General features: G+C 47.1%; 1 protein-coding gene across 1 annotated transcript in view; it reads right to left on the bottom strand.

The window, feature by feature from the left end:
• TRPM8 (transient receptor potential cation channel, subfamily M, member 8) overlaps positions 1-17,064 on the bottom strand; it is a 99,328-nt gene that overhangs the window by 77,955 nt on the left and 4,309 nt on the right. The window contains exons 2-5 of the mRNA XM_011980276.1: positions 12,152-12,273; positions 8,577-8,650; positions 1,810-1,966; positions 160-337 (exon numbers count right to left, since the gene is read on the bottom strand). Coding sequence (XP_011835666.1) covers positions 160-337; positions 1,810-1,966; positions 8,577-8,650; positions 12,152-12,268 — 526 coding nt within the window. The 5' untranslated portion in view covers positions 12,269-12,273. The remainder of the gene's footprint in view (positions 1-159; positions 338-1,809; positions 1,967-8,576; positions 8,651-12,151; positions 12,274-17,064) is intronic.

Below are 17,064 nucleotides of genomic sequence, written 5' to 3'. Positions count from 1 at the left end.
CCATTCATTTGAGGATATTGCTTTCAATAAAATAACGATTAATCAGATGGTTCTAGCAGCATCCGGATTCTCCGGAATTGCACACAGGAACTGCCTCCTCTGCTCCCCAAACTTGGTGCAGCCCGAATGGAAGAACCGGGTCGCTGCTCCGACCCCCACCTTTGGACTGCGCGATGTAGATGAGCCGGCTGAAGATCTTGCGCATGCGCGGCTTCAGGGCGAAGTTCTTGGCGCCCCCGGTCACGGAAATGACCAGGTTGGGTGTTTTCAGGTGCCAGTGCTGGGTCAGCAGCTCGTAGAGGATTTCTGCGTCCGTGTCGCAGGACAGACGGATATACTATGGGGGGAGGAGCAGAAGCATCAAGATAAGCCTGTGTTCTCCTGAGGTCGGGGTTTAGCATCCCGCGCCAACACCCCGCCCACGCCCCGCCCACGCTTGCCTGCTTCTAGAAGAGGGGCGGGGTGGGGGCAGCAGAGATCGTGGCACTGGGGGTCCCAGGCGGGGGCCGTGCCAAGGACCCACGAGGAATGGAAGTGTGAAAGGAAAATAAATCTTGGGGCCCGAAAATTCAAGCTAGGAACTGCTTGGGACAAACCTGCCTCCCACTCTATTCAAAGTCGCCCCTCTGCTCGCAGAGATGAATGCATATGTGATTGCCTCCTTTGGAGAGGCTAATCAGAAACTCAAAAGAATGCAACCGTTTGTCTCTTGTCTACTTATGACCTGGAAGCCCCGTCCCGTTTCGAGTTGTCCCGCCTTTGCCTGGTGAGTTGTCCCACCTTTCCAGAAGGAACCAGCGTTCATCTTACATATGTTGATTAATGTCTCATGTCTCCCTAAAACGTATAAAGCCAAGCTGTGCTCTGACCACCTTGGGCACGTGTTGTCGGGACCTCCTGAGGCTGTGCCAGGGGCGTGCGTCCTCAACCTTGACAAAATGAACTTTCTAAATTAACTGAGACCTGTCTCCGATATTCAGGGTTCACAGAAGGAAAGCAGAGTTGTGGGGAGAGCGGGGGCGCTGCAGGGGCCCGGAAAAGCCCCATAGGCCACGTGGAGAACTTGGGACTTTGTTCTGAAGGCAGAGGGGTGCCTTGAGGTGTTTGAAGCAGGGTAAGAACAGGGTGGGCTTTGCATTTAGGGAGTCCTCCAGCAGCCCTGCTGAGGCCACAGGGAGGTGAGCAGAGCTGCGGGCAGCAAGAGAGGGCATCGGCCCATTCCGGGGCAGAGGCCCTGGGGAGAGTCAGCAGTGGATGGGGCTGGGTCATCTCCCAGGGATGCCATGGGGGTTTGGGAGATGAGAGGCCCAGGCCCTGCAGGAGCAGCCTGTGGACGGTGCTTTCATTGAGACTGGGGGCACAGAGGATGCTGGAGAGGCTGTTTCCCATCATTAAACACCTTTGCAAAACCTTGCTGGAGAGCTTGCACAGTGAGTATGGAGGGAATGCATATTCAGGGCCATATGTGCCTCAAGAGTACACAGAGCTAAACAGTAGGGTTCACAAAAGCTTTCATGGGGCCCTGGGTAGCAATGGGGCTCAAGATGGGTGTGGTATGGATGCCTGCTTTGTGTGTGGACACAGGAGGCTAGGTGATAATCCAGTCCTTACCTGTTGAGTTTTCCTGTTGAGCATAGCCTAATAACTGCTGTCTGGCTTTTACAAGATGTCTGTTTTTCTGCAGTCTTTTTTGGTGTTTACTAACCATCTCTCCTGCCTCCATCTTATTAGACAATTCCAAGTAAATCAAGGTAGCCCAGGTCATTTTGGCCTATGAATTAGCTACCAAAGCAGAAAACCACTGCTTACCTTCCCTTTCTTCCCCAGTGTCTCAAACTGAATATCCCCAAAGGCGTCCGTAGGAAATTCCTTGGTGTGTTTCTTGTAGTTCCATTTCTCGCTTTGGTTGATCTGGGTGCCTTCCATGTGCTGGCTCTGGGCATAGCCACACTTGCACACATTCTCCCTGATAAGCACGATGATGTGGACAGGAAGGAAGGATTTCATTGAGCCTGCTTATGGAAACTGGCATTGTTAACTTAAATAGACACACAAAGGATACCTTCAAGTCTTATTTTCAGACTGTTTTCATCATCTCAGTCGCTTGTGTAGAAACTAGTTTGATGTGGACCAGCGCAGTGGCTCATGCCTGTAATCCCAGCACTTTGGGAGGGTGAGGTGGGCGGATCACTTGAGGTCAGGAGTTCAAGACCAGCCTGGGCAACATGGTAAATGCCCATCTCTACTAAAATACAAAAATTAGCAGGGTATATTGGCGGGCGCCTGTAATCCCAGCTACTCGGGAGGCTGAGGCAGGAGGATGGCCTGAACCCAGGAGGTGGAGGTTGCAGTGAGCTGAGATCACACCACTGCACTTCAACCTGGACGACAGAGCCAGATGCCATCTCAAAGAAAGAAAGAAGGAAGGGAGGGAGGGAGGAAGGAAGGAAGGAATCTAGTTTAATGTTTTATCCCTGTTGTTTATTGTCTCTTCACCAACAACTGGCTCTGTGATAGGACAGAACAGACCCCTGCCCTCATGGAATCTAGCTTCGGTCCATGGGACTTATGAGACTGAGTTTCAGAAATCTGGAAACTTTATTCAGCTTCTCAAACAGTTCATAACCCACAGGAGCCCTGAGTTGGCCTCAGCGCCTCAGCACCAGCCCTGCCAGTTTGCCCAGCCAGTAAGGCTCTTCTGAAGCGAGGTGAGACATCCTTCCCATGGGCCGAACTCACCGGGAAGATGCATTCCTTTGGCAGAGACCCAAAATGTTCCAGACTCTAGAGAGATCATCCTTTCCTTATTGGACATTAACTGCTACAGAGACTTTCAATAATTTGGGGTAGATGAGGACAAACTGTGCAGTAAATGAACACAAGTTCTTCTCATTAAAAATGCAGTGGAACTAAATTCATCCATTAGGTGACACAAAGGCATAACAGGAAATTGGAACAGGATAAAAAGATATGCAGTCAGTGGTAAATCCTCTTCCCCGGTGCCTTTGCCAACATACCACTGTCACTCGACAGATACTGACTGAAAATCCACTCTGAGTCAGCCCTGGGCTGAGCTTCACAGCAGCCCAAGATGAGCTGGATGTCCTTCCTGCCCTTAAGTTGGTCTCTTAGGAATAGCTAAGCACGACAGCTGGCAAAGTGCAGAGGGACAAACAAAACACCTCCTTTCACTCTCGCACAGCCCCTGCCCTGTCAGGCTTGCCATGAGGGTTGGAAATGACGCAGTGTTTCGCTGGGCCTGGAATGTGGCACCTGCTCCCTCAAGGTGACTTAGGTTATGGTGGTGCCATACATGCAAATCAAGGATTAATGAAGGCAGTGGCAACAGAAAAGAAGCAAAAATGCAGTTAAAAAAAAATCTAAAAATACATTCTATGACTATTTGACCTCTCTATCCACGGCATCCTGAGAAATGTGGTCTCCAAAGACAGGAGCAACAACAACCAAGATTCCCATTTAGCGAAAAACAGCTCGCGCTCAGTGAGGCACTGTTCACCCTCCTCCCAGCTTCCTTCTGCCTGCCCCACCCACTTGGTTCTGCATCTCTCCCTGCTGTCTCTCTGACCAATCTTTGGGCAAGATCCAAGGGTGCTAGGGATTCGAGGGGGCCACGGCCAATGGAGAAGGAGAACAGAGAGTTCTGTCCCGAGAAGGCTAGAGAGCAGCAAAGTGGGAGTCATGTTTGGTCACTGAAACAGGCCCTAAGGGCACAGCTCTCCTTTTGTCAGTGGGTGACTCAATGCCCTGATTTGCCCAGGACAGTCCCAGTTTACACCTGTTGCCAAAGTCCTGGTAGGATCGGTGCCTCCATCACTCTTATCCACGTCCTAGACCCCACAATAAAGTCTGTGGCCACGCATTCACCACTCACCTACCAGGAAAGGCATCCCCCTCTGCAGATGTGGGTCAGTACCAGGATGCAGGGTCAGATAACAAGATTCAACCCCACTCACCCCCAGCATCCTTGTGCAGTGCACAGCCCAGGCAACCATACATGGTGACTCTGGAGCAAGGATCCCCTGCACAGGCTGAGTCAAAGATATATAAACTGAGGAAATCCTGTTAGGGTTTGCTTCCAGCTGGACTCTTTATCTTATATTCTCTGTCCCCATGTTTCTGGCACATCAGGGCATTTAGCAAATGTCCTTTGAATGAATGAAAAAATGAGTGAATAAATACATTGATTGATCTTCTTTTAAATAGTTTGTATCCTCAACGATTTTTGTAAAGTAGATATGTTTTCCTTCCAGAATACAAGCTTAAGTATAAATAACTGTTCATGGCAAGAGAAAGGCTGTATTCTCAAGGTCTTCTTCACTGTTCACCTTATTTAACATATGGCAAAATGTAGGATTAATTCTAAAAGCACTCTGTGGTGGGAGGTCACATTTTCGTTTACAAGCTGGTAATAGTGATATGCATTTCTGTGACTGTTTCTAAAAACACAACAGGAGCAGAAATGAGTTGCCTTATGGGCAAATTTTATGACCACTCCAGAAGCAGATAGATTCCCAGCCAAATTGTGGCCAAGTTTCTGCTGCCTGGACGCAATTGGCTTCAGCTGGAGCTGCTCTGCTAATAGTGATCTTCTTGAAGTACTGGAAGCCCAGGGTAACTACCAAAGCCACTCAACAAAGAGACGCTATAATGAGGAACAAATGCTTCTCAGCAGCAATCCTCACAAGGAGCTTGCTCTCCTGGGGGTTGGGGATGCTGCTGGAGATACATCAGGGCAGGTCCCTGCTAGAAATGGTGCATTGACACAGACTCCAATGAGACTGTCTCTTCTCTCCAACCTCGTCTACACAGTAGGATCAAGATGAGCCTGTTCATATAACTGAATTGTGGAAATGCTCATAATTGACAAGCCCAAGGATGGGAAGTTAATCCAGGATTGACATAGGCATCCCTTTCTTAAGAATTTGAAATTAGGACCAAAGGAGCTGCTCCCATCTCTCTGTAGGTCTGGGCCTGTGACATGGAAGATCAGGCACCACAACACAATCATAGCTACTCTGAGAAAGAAGAGGACAGGGTGTGTAGGGAGAGGCGGAGTCAGGAACGGGCAGAGGAGACCCGCCGAGTACCCCTCATCAGTCACTCTTTCTAACCACTCAAGAGGCCTGGCCACTGTCTGATCTTAGGTGGCATTTCTTTATCCCTATAGTAAATCCCTCTTTAGGTGTAGGTAGTTGAGCTCCTTGTAACCAAAAGTCTTAATTACCACACAGTATGAAAATGATCCCTATTCAAAATATTTCTCCAGGCATTTAATATTTTCTAAAGCTATACAAATTGAGCTAGAGACTGGATCCAAAATCACCCTCCAGCAGCAAACTCGCCTCTGTGTTGGAACAGTTCCCAGGGCATCACTCAGTGTGGCCAAGAAAATGTCAACCAGGATTGAGAATGATGTTCTCAGCCCTCTCTCTTCCTAAGTGTTAGGGCACTTCCTGAGCCCAGGCTGCTTCCTCACGTTCCTCTTCTCTCTCCATGGCCTCCACTGTCCCACCATCCTTTGGGATCTGTCCACTCACCCAAGCTCATTGGAGGATGGGGGAGAGAATTCCCTGAACCACCAGTTCTTGCTATAACTGAAAACAGACTGTTGAGCCCTTTTCCCTGCTAAGGGTAGGGGTGTGTCACAGGTGACCTTGACCAAGAGAGCTGCCTGGCAGCTCTGGTCTATGGGCTGGTAGCCCTCTAAGCACCAGTATGTATGAATTGGTTTATAAATGGAGAAGAGAGATTGCCAGGAAGGCATTAGGAGTGCAGATACCTGAAGGAGGAATAGGGATGACAGACAGGAGAAATGAAGAGGACAGGAAAGCATCAAGACCCTAGTTCTACCCCCTTGGACCAAGTCTGAATCCTGTAGTAATACGCTGTCCAGTATGGTAGCCACAGACCTCACGTGGCTATTTAATTTTATATTTAAATTAAGTGAAATTAAATAAAGTTAAAAACATTCCTTGGTTGTCCTAGCCACATTTCAAATGATCAATAGCCAAACGTGGCTAGCGGCTACTGTATTAGATGGTGCAGACATAGAATACTTTCACCATGGCAGAAAGTTCTGTTGCACAGTGCTGCTATTGTGAAGGTAGCATTCTTTCTGTTTCTACCTGGAACCCAGCATGGCCAAAGAAGTGAGAAGTGACTAGAACAAATCCAGACCTAGGAGCTTACTACCCATAGTGTGCCAGAAGGTGGCTCCTAAGCTGGCAGCACATCTCAGAGGACACAGCAGCAGGGGCAAATGTGCGGCACCATCTTGCGGTGGCATCCACAAGAAGTCAGAGTAGAAAGGCAAGGGTGCGTTGGGCTTAGCACCAGGGTGGCAACCCTGGGAACTCTCAGGAGAGAATTTGGCGGCTTATGTCATCTAGTGTGGCAAGTAACAGCAAAACCAGGGTATCAATATAATTAATCATCACTTCACTTGATGCCCTTGTCTGATGGGTAACTTAGATTACATGGAGTGTTCCCACTACCTATGGAGAGAGAGAAATAATAAATATGGGAGATTCAAAGATTATAGAATCCTGCATCCTTGCATCCCTTCTGAGATGGGAACTGAGGTGTTCCTGTGCTCTGCTTGTGTTGCGGAGAGCTGTGGCTGCTCACCACATCTCCCTTCATTTTGACCCAGACTTGAGGTGTAATCAAGCACTATAAGGTGGACAGCCATAGGTTTCCCTAACCTGCATCTACTTCCCCTTCTGCTAGTAAGTGCGCCCTGATTTTCCCATGAGGAATCATCCCTTTCTGCACTGGGTTCACCTGGACACATCGCCCAAGGCTTGCCAATCAACATATTCCACTGTTCAACACAACTAATCCATCCTCCAGCCCTAGGTGTTAGTTTAGAGATAGGCACATGGCCCAAGCCAGACCATTAAGAGCCATGAACATCAGCCCAGGACTTTTGATGGAATTGCTAGGAGCAAGGCCCTCTTTGCTCTAAGAGGCATGTGGAAAGCTGATAATGTACAACCAACAATGACCACTTTGCCTCCAATAGTGAAGAGCCTGCCCATCAGAGGAGGACAGAAACAACAGGTGGAAAGAGACAGAGTCTTGGCAACATTGTTGAAGCCCTGGATCGGGCTGTGCTTTTCAGCCACAAGATCCCATTATCACACCCCACAGAATCCCCCCTCCAGCTTCCACTTATGCCAGTTAGATTGAACATCTGTAACTGAGAACGTGTTGAGGAATTTGTTCTGCCCAAAGCAATGTCATTCTTAGAAAGGGAGGCAACTGAGGGTATGGAAAAGGCACAACCTTGGAATCAGAAAGCCTGGGCTCAAGTCTCTCGTCCTTCTTCCACTGGACATGTGACCATGGGTAAAATACTGAACCTCTCTGGGCCTCACTTGCCTTGAAGATAATAACAGCTTCCTTGCAAGGAGATTGATAGTATTAGCAACCCAGTATGTAAGTCCCATTCATGAAACATACAGGGGATAAATAGTGGACTTACAGAGCTTATACTTTGTCAGAATGACGCATGATGCGTAAGTTTATACCAGTGACAAAGCAGAGATCTCTTAGTTTTTCTGATGTTCATTTTCTAATTCACATGGAGTAAGAATTATGCTCTGAAGCATTATGGTAGGTATTTTATAGGCTGCATCACTGAATACCACCACCACCCATGAGGTATACTTTTGCTAGATTTTTAGGATAAGAGAATTAGCTTTAGAAAAGAGAATAATGGGCTCAAGGCCACACCGTGAGGAGCCAGCCAAGTCAAGGTCGAAACCAAGGCTGGTCTAAAGCTTTTTTCCTTATTTCTACATCCTTCCTCTGTTCATTGCCTCTGTTCAACAGAGGGTCTTTTCATTATAAATTACAGCAGCAACTTCCAATTAATAGCTAGATTGTTTCTTGCATTGCCAGCCAACAAAAAAAAGAAGGGGCAGAGAGGAATAAAGAGAGTGGGAGGTAGGATTAAAGTTGTTTAATTAGATTCAAATGCATCTTCTGCACAAGGGGTGAGCATTAGTCGACCCATTCACTCACGTGCTCATCAACATTTATTTGTAGGCTCCTGTAGGCTAAGCTGGTGAAGCCTGCTTTTGTAACCCAGCCTTAATGTTCCAAAACACATACTTAGAGTAGATGAACACTCAGTTAGAAGGAAAGACCCAAAGTCAACAGCGGGGAGGAAAAGCTGATGGAGGAGCCAGTAAGATGGACATATGTACACGTACATGATATTACCAGCCAACTGCTGTAAAACAACTTTCCTCACCAAGGTCACTCAGGTGGGTTCCCAATCTCATGGGAATACTGAAGAGAGTGACAGCCTCCCTCAGTGACTTTTCCAACTATTGCCAAAGATGAAAATACCAAACAGAATTGTATAGCTCTAAGTAACAACTACAAGCTCCTTGCCAGATGCTTCCTGCCCACACAATGTTTCTGAGAATTATGAGACGAAGACATCTTTAATAATGAACCAGTGAGCATTCGTTTGTTTGTTGTAATGGTGGTTGATAATTTTTTTGAACGTGGAAAGCAAAAACGGAGGGAAAATGGTAGCTTACGTGGCCTTGGAATCTTTGGTAAAGAAGACACATTCTCGTTTCTTAAAATTTGCTTGAATAAAATTCGCCAAGTCCTTCGGAGAGAGCACATTGAATAACACATTACTAATTCATTCTCACCCCTTGCTGATATTAATGAATACCAAATATGATGTAACCCCACTTCAAAGGTTTTAAGAATTTACCACATATTCATAGCATCCAGCATTTGTTCATGCCTTTAGAATACACAAAGCTTTTTTTAAAGATGCACACATTTTAATTTTTATAACTAAATGGAAAATTTTTCTAAAAGTATTTTGGGCTTATCTTGTATATAAACAGTATTATAAATAAATATAAATCATGTTTTAAAAACATAATTAAACATAATATAAAAACATAAAAACATATAAACTATGTTTTTCCACCTCTAAGGCTACCATGGAGAATATAGGCATTGGATGATAGTTTTTCATAAATAATATATAAATGCAGATTCCCATTCCTCTTATGCTTGCTGTTTAAAGGAAGACATATTCCAAAAACCCTTCATAATTGTATTTATCCCTCCATGAGCGAGGTAGTTAGGCACATCTGGGACGTAATTCTGACAAAAAACCAAAAGCCTTTATAAACCAAAAGCTTCCCTTAAGTAGGCAGAAGCAAACTATTTGGAAACAAATGAAAACTCCTTTAAAAATACCTACACTCCTCAAAGTGGAAGAAGGTATTTGCATCATGTAGGAAACATCATAGGATTGGTAGCCAGAATATGTAAGCACCGTACATCAGTAAGAATGAGACAGGCAATCCAACGGAAAAAATATGGCCAAAGACAAGAGTAAGCATTCATTGAAAGAGAATAACCCATAAACACATGAAAGGAAGCTCAACCTCATTCACAATGAGCAAATGTAAAGGAAAACCACAGTGAGATCCCATTTCACACCCACCAGGTTAGCAAAAATATCAAAGGCAATAAACACCCAGCATGGTTGAAGGGGAGGGCAGTGGGATTCATGCCCAGCACGGATGGGTAAGTAAACAAATACAGCCATTCCCGAACATTGTCCACTATTGCCAGTAAGTTACCTCCCTGAGGAAGAGTCCCTGGTGGAGAAAGGCAGGATTGTCCCATGAATGACTTGCACACTCAGAATGCCTGGCAAAGCTGCCTGGCAATAAATTTTCAGCCTCAGAGGGCTGCCTTTCCCTGGGGAGGTGGGGCTGCTAGGAGCTTCCTCTCCCCAGCAATCCAATGCCACTTCCCACAGGTCACCAGATTACTGGCAGCTAGAGTTCTCAGACAGCTTTACACACAGTTGGCCTCATAAGACATGCCACTGACACCAGAGCCAGCCCTGACTTCTTATCCCCCCCCTCCCCCAGCAAGGCTGCCACTAGCCATGCACTGCAAAGGGGGAAGTCCCCTCTCCTGGATGAAGTTCACAGTGTGCCCCCTTCCCTTTCACCCTCTGCCCCTGCAAGTCCTACGGTATCAGAGAAAGGTGACCACGTGCCTTATCTTCCCAATCCTTTGAACATAAGTTTCCCCATAAGTCCTGTGTCTTAAACCCAGACCCCATGAAAGAGAGATGTTTACCTTCACCCATCAAGCCTCAACTCAAAGAATATTTTCCGGGTAGACATGGCTTCCACATCTAAGAATGTTAAAAGCGGTATTGCTCTTAACAGCAAAGCCCGGAAACCCACATGCTATCCCCCTTAGGCTGAATAAATAAACATAAGCACACAGTGGGGCACAGCACAGCCGTGAAATAAATTAACAATGGTTACACATCTCACCGTGGATGAATCTCAAAAACAGTTTTGAGCAAAAAAAAAAAAAAGGAACTCACAAAAAAATACTCATAGTACAATTCCATGAATGTTCAAACCAGAACAAAACTAAACAATGTATTGTTTAGAGAGATACATATACTCAAGTTATAAAATTATAAATAAAAGCAAGGAATGGGTAACACAAAATTCAGGATAGTGGTTATAACCTCTGATAGGAGAGAAGAAAAGCCAACTGAGCGGCCACATGGGGGCGATATGCTATTTCTCAAGTGGGTGGTGGGCACAAGAGCATTCATTTCAATATTCTTTTTAAGTTGGAAATTCACCTGTATACATTCTTTTCTATGTATCTTTCAACACAAACATTTTGAAAGCAAAAATAACTTCAATGCTCACCTGTACAGTTTTAAAAGTCTGTGATGCCCATTTTTACTTGTAATTTTCTCATCCACTTAACTAATTTCAAGTCTACTTAACAGAAGGAAGAAAACAGCTGTGGAAGCTGCGTAATCAATGATCATGGAGGAAGCGTGATGATTTTTAAAACCTGTTTTGTTGCTTAAAAAACCCTCTGAAAATGCACTTTGCAGAGGTGTGCATGTGCTTAGGGGGCAAAAAGGAACCCCCCAGAACTGAGATGCTTCTGTGTGGCCTCAGCAGTTCTACCCATAGAGATGCCTGCATCTGGGAGGGGGTAACCCGCAGGGGCTGAGGAGAGGAGACCCATCCAGCAGGAGGTCACAGCAGCAGGCTCGAGAAAGAGTCAGCCTCTGTCCATCTCCCAGGGCTCCGATGCTGAGGCCAGGTGGATCCCTCCAGAAAGGCCCTCCCAGAGGTGCTTCAGGGGGTTGAAGGAAGAGAGTAAGGGGGTAAACACTGGAAAAGCTACCACTGCCCTTGGCCCACTGTTTGCTTCTCCCGTGGCCAGGACTGAGGTGAGACTGGGCAGCAAGTGTAAGGAGGTGCTCAGTCCCCCCAGGCATGCAAGTGCAGGGGCAGCCCCTGAGGACTGGCACCTCCTTAACTTTTGCATCGGGGTGCCTCACTTGCCTAGTCCGGGCCCTGGGAGGCAGACCCAAGCTGGGGGAGAGCAGGTTTTTGCGTGTTTGTGTGTGTGTTTTCTTACAGCTCAATGATAGATCATAAAGTCAGCCCCCCATGAAACCCACCAGTAAGATCAAAATCCTAAACAACACTCCAGAACTGGCCCCCACCACCACTTCCTACTTTCCAAAGCTAGGCACTATCCTGACTTTTAACACTGTAGTCCAGGAGAACTGGATGTCAGGCTGGAATGTTGTCGTAATTTCTTGACAAATGAGAGTGTTGGACAGGATCTGAGAGCGGGTGGAAAACCTGCAGGAGGGAACTCAGCCCAGTGTCAGCAAAGCCAGGCAGAGAGTGGCAGAGAGGTGCTAAGGACACACCTCCCGCTGGCACGCAACCCAACTCCAGCTCACCCAAGAAGCCACGACTGGGCACGTCTGTGTCCTGAAGGCAGCGTAGAAGCTGGCTTGGAACCAGGAGAGACGGTACGAAGGAGTGCAGCTAGGAGGCCATTGCGAGAACAAATGCAGATGGACCGAAACTGAGACCCTGGCCATAGAGCTGGAGAAGGGACTGAGATTCAAGACCCAGACCAGAACCAAGAGCACTGAGCATTAAGTAGTGAAAGGGATTGTGAAGACATGGCATTTAAAATTTCCTAAAAGTCAATGTGCAAATGCGTGATTTAACGCCTTATGAAGGTTACAGCGAAACCTTTCAAACAGGTGATGCGCATGACTTACGCTTTCACTGTAAGACAAGTCTGTGCTCCGAGACGCGCTGGAGTACAGGGTCCGGGTGCTGTCCAGAGTGCCGTTCCTTCTGTTCCTCATGCTGAGCTTGGCTCCCCCAAAGGACATCTTTTCTGTGGCGATGGGTGGAGGGGATAAGTTTGGGTTACAAACAGTAAAAGGGCTTCCTTCAAAGTTTCACCCCAATACCTCTTTCCCTCTACCCTCTCCCCTTTGCCACATGCAATGTCCCACACTCCATTCAGCCCATCACAGTAATTGTGCCCCTGCCCCTAATTCCTCTTCACCCTCCAAGACCCAGATAGTGTTTCCACCCCTCAACCCATTCTCCCTGGACCCTCACCCCTGAGTCAGGATCCCTTTCTGGGCGCCCCCTCTTTGCAGTGGCCGAGTGCATGGCCCCACCAGACCACAAGCTCTGAAATGGCAGTCTGTACCACATGCATCACAGTGCACTACATCTGAGGGGCTTGCAATAACTACTTGTTAAGTAATAAATTGAGGATGAAGGGAATCTACAGAGCAGACTATGGTTAGCAGCCTGTATTGGCCAGAGGACTTGGACCTCAGGCAGATGAGAAGACCCCTGCCCCTGAAGGATGGTGGGTAGGGCTTGGGGGTCAGCATGCCCCAGGTCATCCTGAAACTCTAACGCCCAAGACTTCCCTCTTGGGCTCTGGAGCAGGCTGCGAACCTGGGCATTGCAAAACCTGATCTGTCATGCAATGCTTCCTCGGGTCCCCGCTCTGTTTTTCTCACTCTAAGATGCCCCCATCCCATATTTCAGGAGGCCCCTCTCTCCTCGTCTCCCAAACTGTAACTCAGACCCATATCCCAAGCTCAAGACAGAACCCGTCAATACCTACTCAACCTCTAGGGTTGTCCTGCAGACACAGTAAATGAAAACACTATCCTGCACGCCGTGTCTCCCTGAGTCCCCTCCTCCTGGCTCCAAGCTCCTCCCTGTCTGTCCCACCACATCCCAGTGGCAGTCCTTCCTCCTCACCCCTTCCAAGGCTCTCGCGTTGTCTCTGCACTTGGCAAAGGGTCCTGCTGGTCTCCACCTCTCTGGCCCGGCTGTGCCCACCTCCCTCTCTCTCTGGGCCTGCCTTTCCTATCTGGGGTCCCATCCCCTGTCCAGAGCCCTCTTCCCCATACCCCTCCAGCTGTCATCTCCTGCTCATCCTCTAGGCTCAGCTCACTCATCACTTCTTCAGGGAGATGCCCCACAACGCTGGGCAAGCGCTCACCTGCCTCTGCAGCCCCTCCAACCTGCACCAAGCTGCGGGCATCATGATTTGTTCAATGGTCTGTTTGACCCCTGTTAACTTGCTGAGGCCAAGGACTGTATCTTGTTCACCACTAGACTTCCAGGGCCTGGCACAGCGCATAAAGGAGATCTGCATGAATATTTATTGGATGAATAATTTGAATGAATCGATACCCCCTCGCAAATCCTCCTTCGGTTTGCAAACTACTTCCACGTCACCTTCTATAACTCCCAAATGCAGAAATGTCTAAGACACAGAGCAGACCCACCACTCAGCCACACTCTGCTCTCAGACCCTCAGCCCAGCGACCATGACTCCTCCGTCCAGATCGCCCATCCCAGGCCAGCCACAGGCCTCCCACGCCACAGAGACTGTCACTGCTTTAAAACGCACTCCGAATGGTTGGTCTAGACTGTTTAAAACAACAAGCGCTTCTTTTACTTCTCTCCCCAGGCATTTCAAAGAGAAGCTGAGAGTATTAATTGGCACTTTACATACATTATTGCAAAACCACAAATCAATCCTGCAAGGTATTCACTATTATTCCCTTACAGCAAATTGCTTCTAAGTAGGGCACCAATGCTTAGGAAGTGACTGCATTTGCCTTGAAATGAAAAACTCTTTATTTCATTGCAGCAGGAAAGGGGTATTTTTGCCTTCAAATCACATTTCTATCAAACAAAACATTGGGAAGTCATTTAACAGATGCAACAAATAGCCCTCCTCTGACATTCCGAATGCCTTTCTCAGCAGCTGGTAGTCTCAGCTGGTTCTCTGAGACCAGCTGATATTCAAGTTGGTTGACTCTGGGTCTTGACATACAGTCTTAGAAAACAGCTATCCCAGGACTGCAAGTCTGTTGATCTTCCAGACACATTCTTGCAGGACTTCAGTCTCGGAAGTGAAAGAATCATTGGAAGAAGGAACCTAAGGCCTGAGGCCCAAGAGAAGCAATATGGGAAGAGAGCGCCTGGGACCCTGGAGAGTGAGGGAAGGGGTCTGCAGAAAAGGAGATGCCCCTGAAAAAGAGTGAATGGGAAAGGCAGGGGGAGAAAGCCGATCCCTTGGTGCATCACGTGCCAGGGAGAAGTAACAAAATCACACTGCCAGATCCAGTGATCCAAAATTCCCTGGAAAAAAATGAGCAAAGGGCTGGGATGTCCATGCCAGCATGAGTCCTTCTGCTCCTGACTCGCCCACCTTGGACTTTTTGGTCAGTGTCAGGAGAAGGTCCCTGGGGATGATCTGAGCACAGCAAAGCCTAGGAGGAACCCGTGAGAAGCTTTTCATCCATGGGGATGTCTTTTTATTTCATTCAACACTTTTCCCCCCAACACCATAAAAAGAGTTCTGTTTTTATTAGAGTTTTGACCTGATAAAGAAAATCCTGATGGCAGCCTCCCTGCTCTTCTTTCTGCCCAGCATGTTCCCCTGATTCTGAAGTCCTGGTATTTTACTGATTCTAACCAGATATCGGTCCAAAATTTGTACATTGATCATAAGCTCTCTTTACATGCATACTCAATTTTGGCTGTTTTTGTTTTTTTCCAGCTCTGGACAGTTTGTTGTTGTCATTGTTTTATTGTTTTCTGGCTACAGCCTCCACAGGCAGAAGAGAGAGAGAGGTGCTTCCCCAGGCACGATGGAAGCTGAGACTAGAAGTCTCAAGACCCACCAGTGAAATACTTAATTGACAGTCATCCTTATTTCTAATGAAATTGGCACCCTAATCAGGTGTGGCAAAGACTGGCAGCATCGTGTGACCCAATGTCAAACCAGAGAATGTGCTCGAGATGTGCAGTGGATGCCGGCCCATGCAGCCCCACGTGGTAACCTGGTGCCAGCAGCATTGGGTAGGCAGAGCATTGGCAGCAGGGGACATGGGGTTGTGTTTCTCCACTTTAACCCACCCCACCAAGGAAGGAAACCCCTCGGTACAGCTGCACCAAACCTGGCTGTGGCCATTGCTAGAGGAGCCCATGGAGAACACTGGAGATTCATCATGTCAGTAACAGGCCTTTCAGAAGAAGAGAATGTTCTACTTACAAGAGACACAGTCATCAAAAAATCAACAGAATAAATCTTCCCTGAGATAAAGATGTGAGTCTTCACAATAAAAATCTCACTGGGTCCGCTACCAAGCAAAATTAATAGGGCCGGAGGTATCCAGATGAAATCATTTAAGTATAAGAATAAACATAAAAACGGCCGGGCATGGTGGCTCACGCCTGCAATCCCAGCACTTTGGGAGGCCGAGGCAGGTGGATCACGAGGTCAGGAGATCGAGACCATCCTGGCTAACACAGTGAAACCCTGTCTCTACTAAAACACACACACACACACACACACACACACACAATTAGCCAGGCGTGGTGGTGGGCGCCTGTAGTCCCAACTACTCGGGAGGCTGAGGCAGGAGAATGGCGTAAACCTGGGAGGCGGAGCTTGAAGTGAGCCGAAATCGTGCCACTGCACTCCTGCCTGGGTGACAGAGCGAGACTCCGTCTCAAAAAAAACAGACTAAACATAAAAACATACAAGCAATATAGCAGGAAAAAATTACTAAAGGAGAAAACCAAGCTGGTATAAAACTTCTCTTCTTCAATACTATGAACTAGAAGAAAATGAAACAGTGTTTATATTTTTTTAAGAGAGAAAAGATTGTGATCTAGGAATCGTATCCTGAGCCAATTCAGCTGTGAGTGCAGTAGAAAGACACACTCAGGAATGGGGAACAAGGAAGGCAAACACTCACATAACTTTAGGCAGTTCAGGAAAGGGAGACAGAGAAGCTGAAGGGAAAATATCAGATATAAATAATAAGTAGAGATGACGTGGTAGAGGTTTGTTTTCAGTGTAAATGCTTGTATTTTATCTCAGTGCACAAAGAATTAAAGAAACTTACTAAAATATTACATAAAACAAAGGAACCAAAGAGAAATAAGTGAGCTGACGATAAAATAAGAGAAAGAGACTGGTTAAGTGAGGGGCTTATCCAGCCACAGGGGAAGCCTGTTCCAAGGTCCTCAGGGGGCACTAGAAATCATGCCCTAAACTTACTAATGGCCAAAGCAAAGGGATTGTAAAAAGAAAATACAATTTTAGGACCTTCCAGGTTGATTATGCCAAGGGGGAAAGTGAAGCTCTGAAAACAGAGTCACATAACACGGCTATTTTTGTACAACCCTTTCTGACTGACCTTTGCAAGAGTTGTGCAAAACCAAATGATGTTATTCCTTAACCAGATTCCCTGTCCTTCATTTTAACCTAGACTTACTAATATTGGAGCCAGAGACCCTTGCGACTGTAACCTCTTTACAATTGACTGTTAAGCAACCCCCTTAGAGTATAAACAATAGTAGTCAATCAAATCTTACATCTGTATGGTAGCCTTCATACAGAAAATGTGTTTCTGGCTGGGCATGGTGGCTCACGCCTGTAATCCTAGCACTTTGGGAGGCCAAGGCAGGTGGATCACCCGAGGTCAGGAGTTCGAGACCAGCCTGTCCAACATGGTGAAACCGCATCTGGGAAATACAAAAATATTAGCCGGTGTGGTGGCAGGCACCTATAATCCCAGCTACTCAGGAGACTGAGGCACGAGAATCCCTTGAACCTGGGAGGTTGCAGTGA

This window comes from Mandrillus leucophaeus, unplaced genomic scaffold (genome assembly GCF_000951045.1).
Source record: "Mandrillus leucophaeus isolate KB7577 unplaced genomic scaffold, Mleu.le_1.0 Scaffold21, whole genome shotgun sequence".
NCBI classification, from domain to species: domain Eukaryota; kingdom Metazoa; phylum Chordata; class Mammalia; order Primates; family Cercopithecidae; genus Mandrillus; species Mandrillus leucophaeus.
The sequence above is the reverse complement of the archived record's forward strand: the minus strand, read 5'-3'. Positions and strand labels throughout refer to the sequence as shown.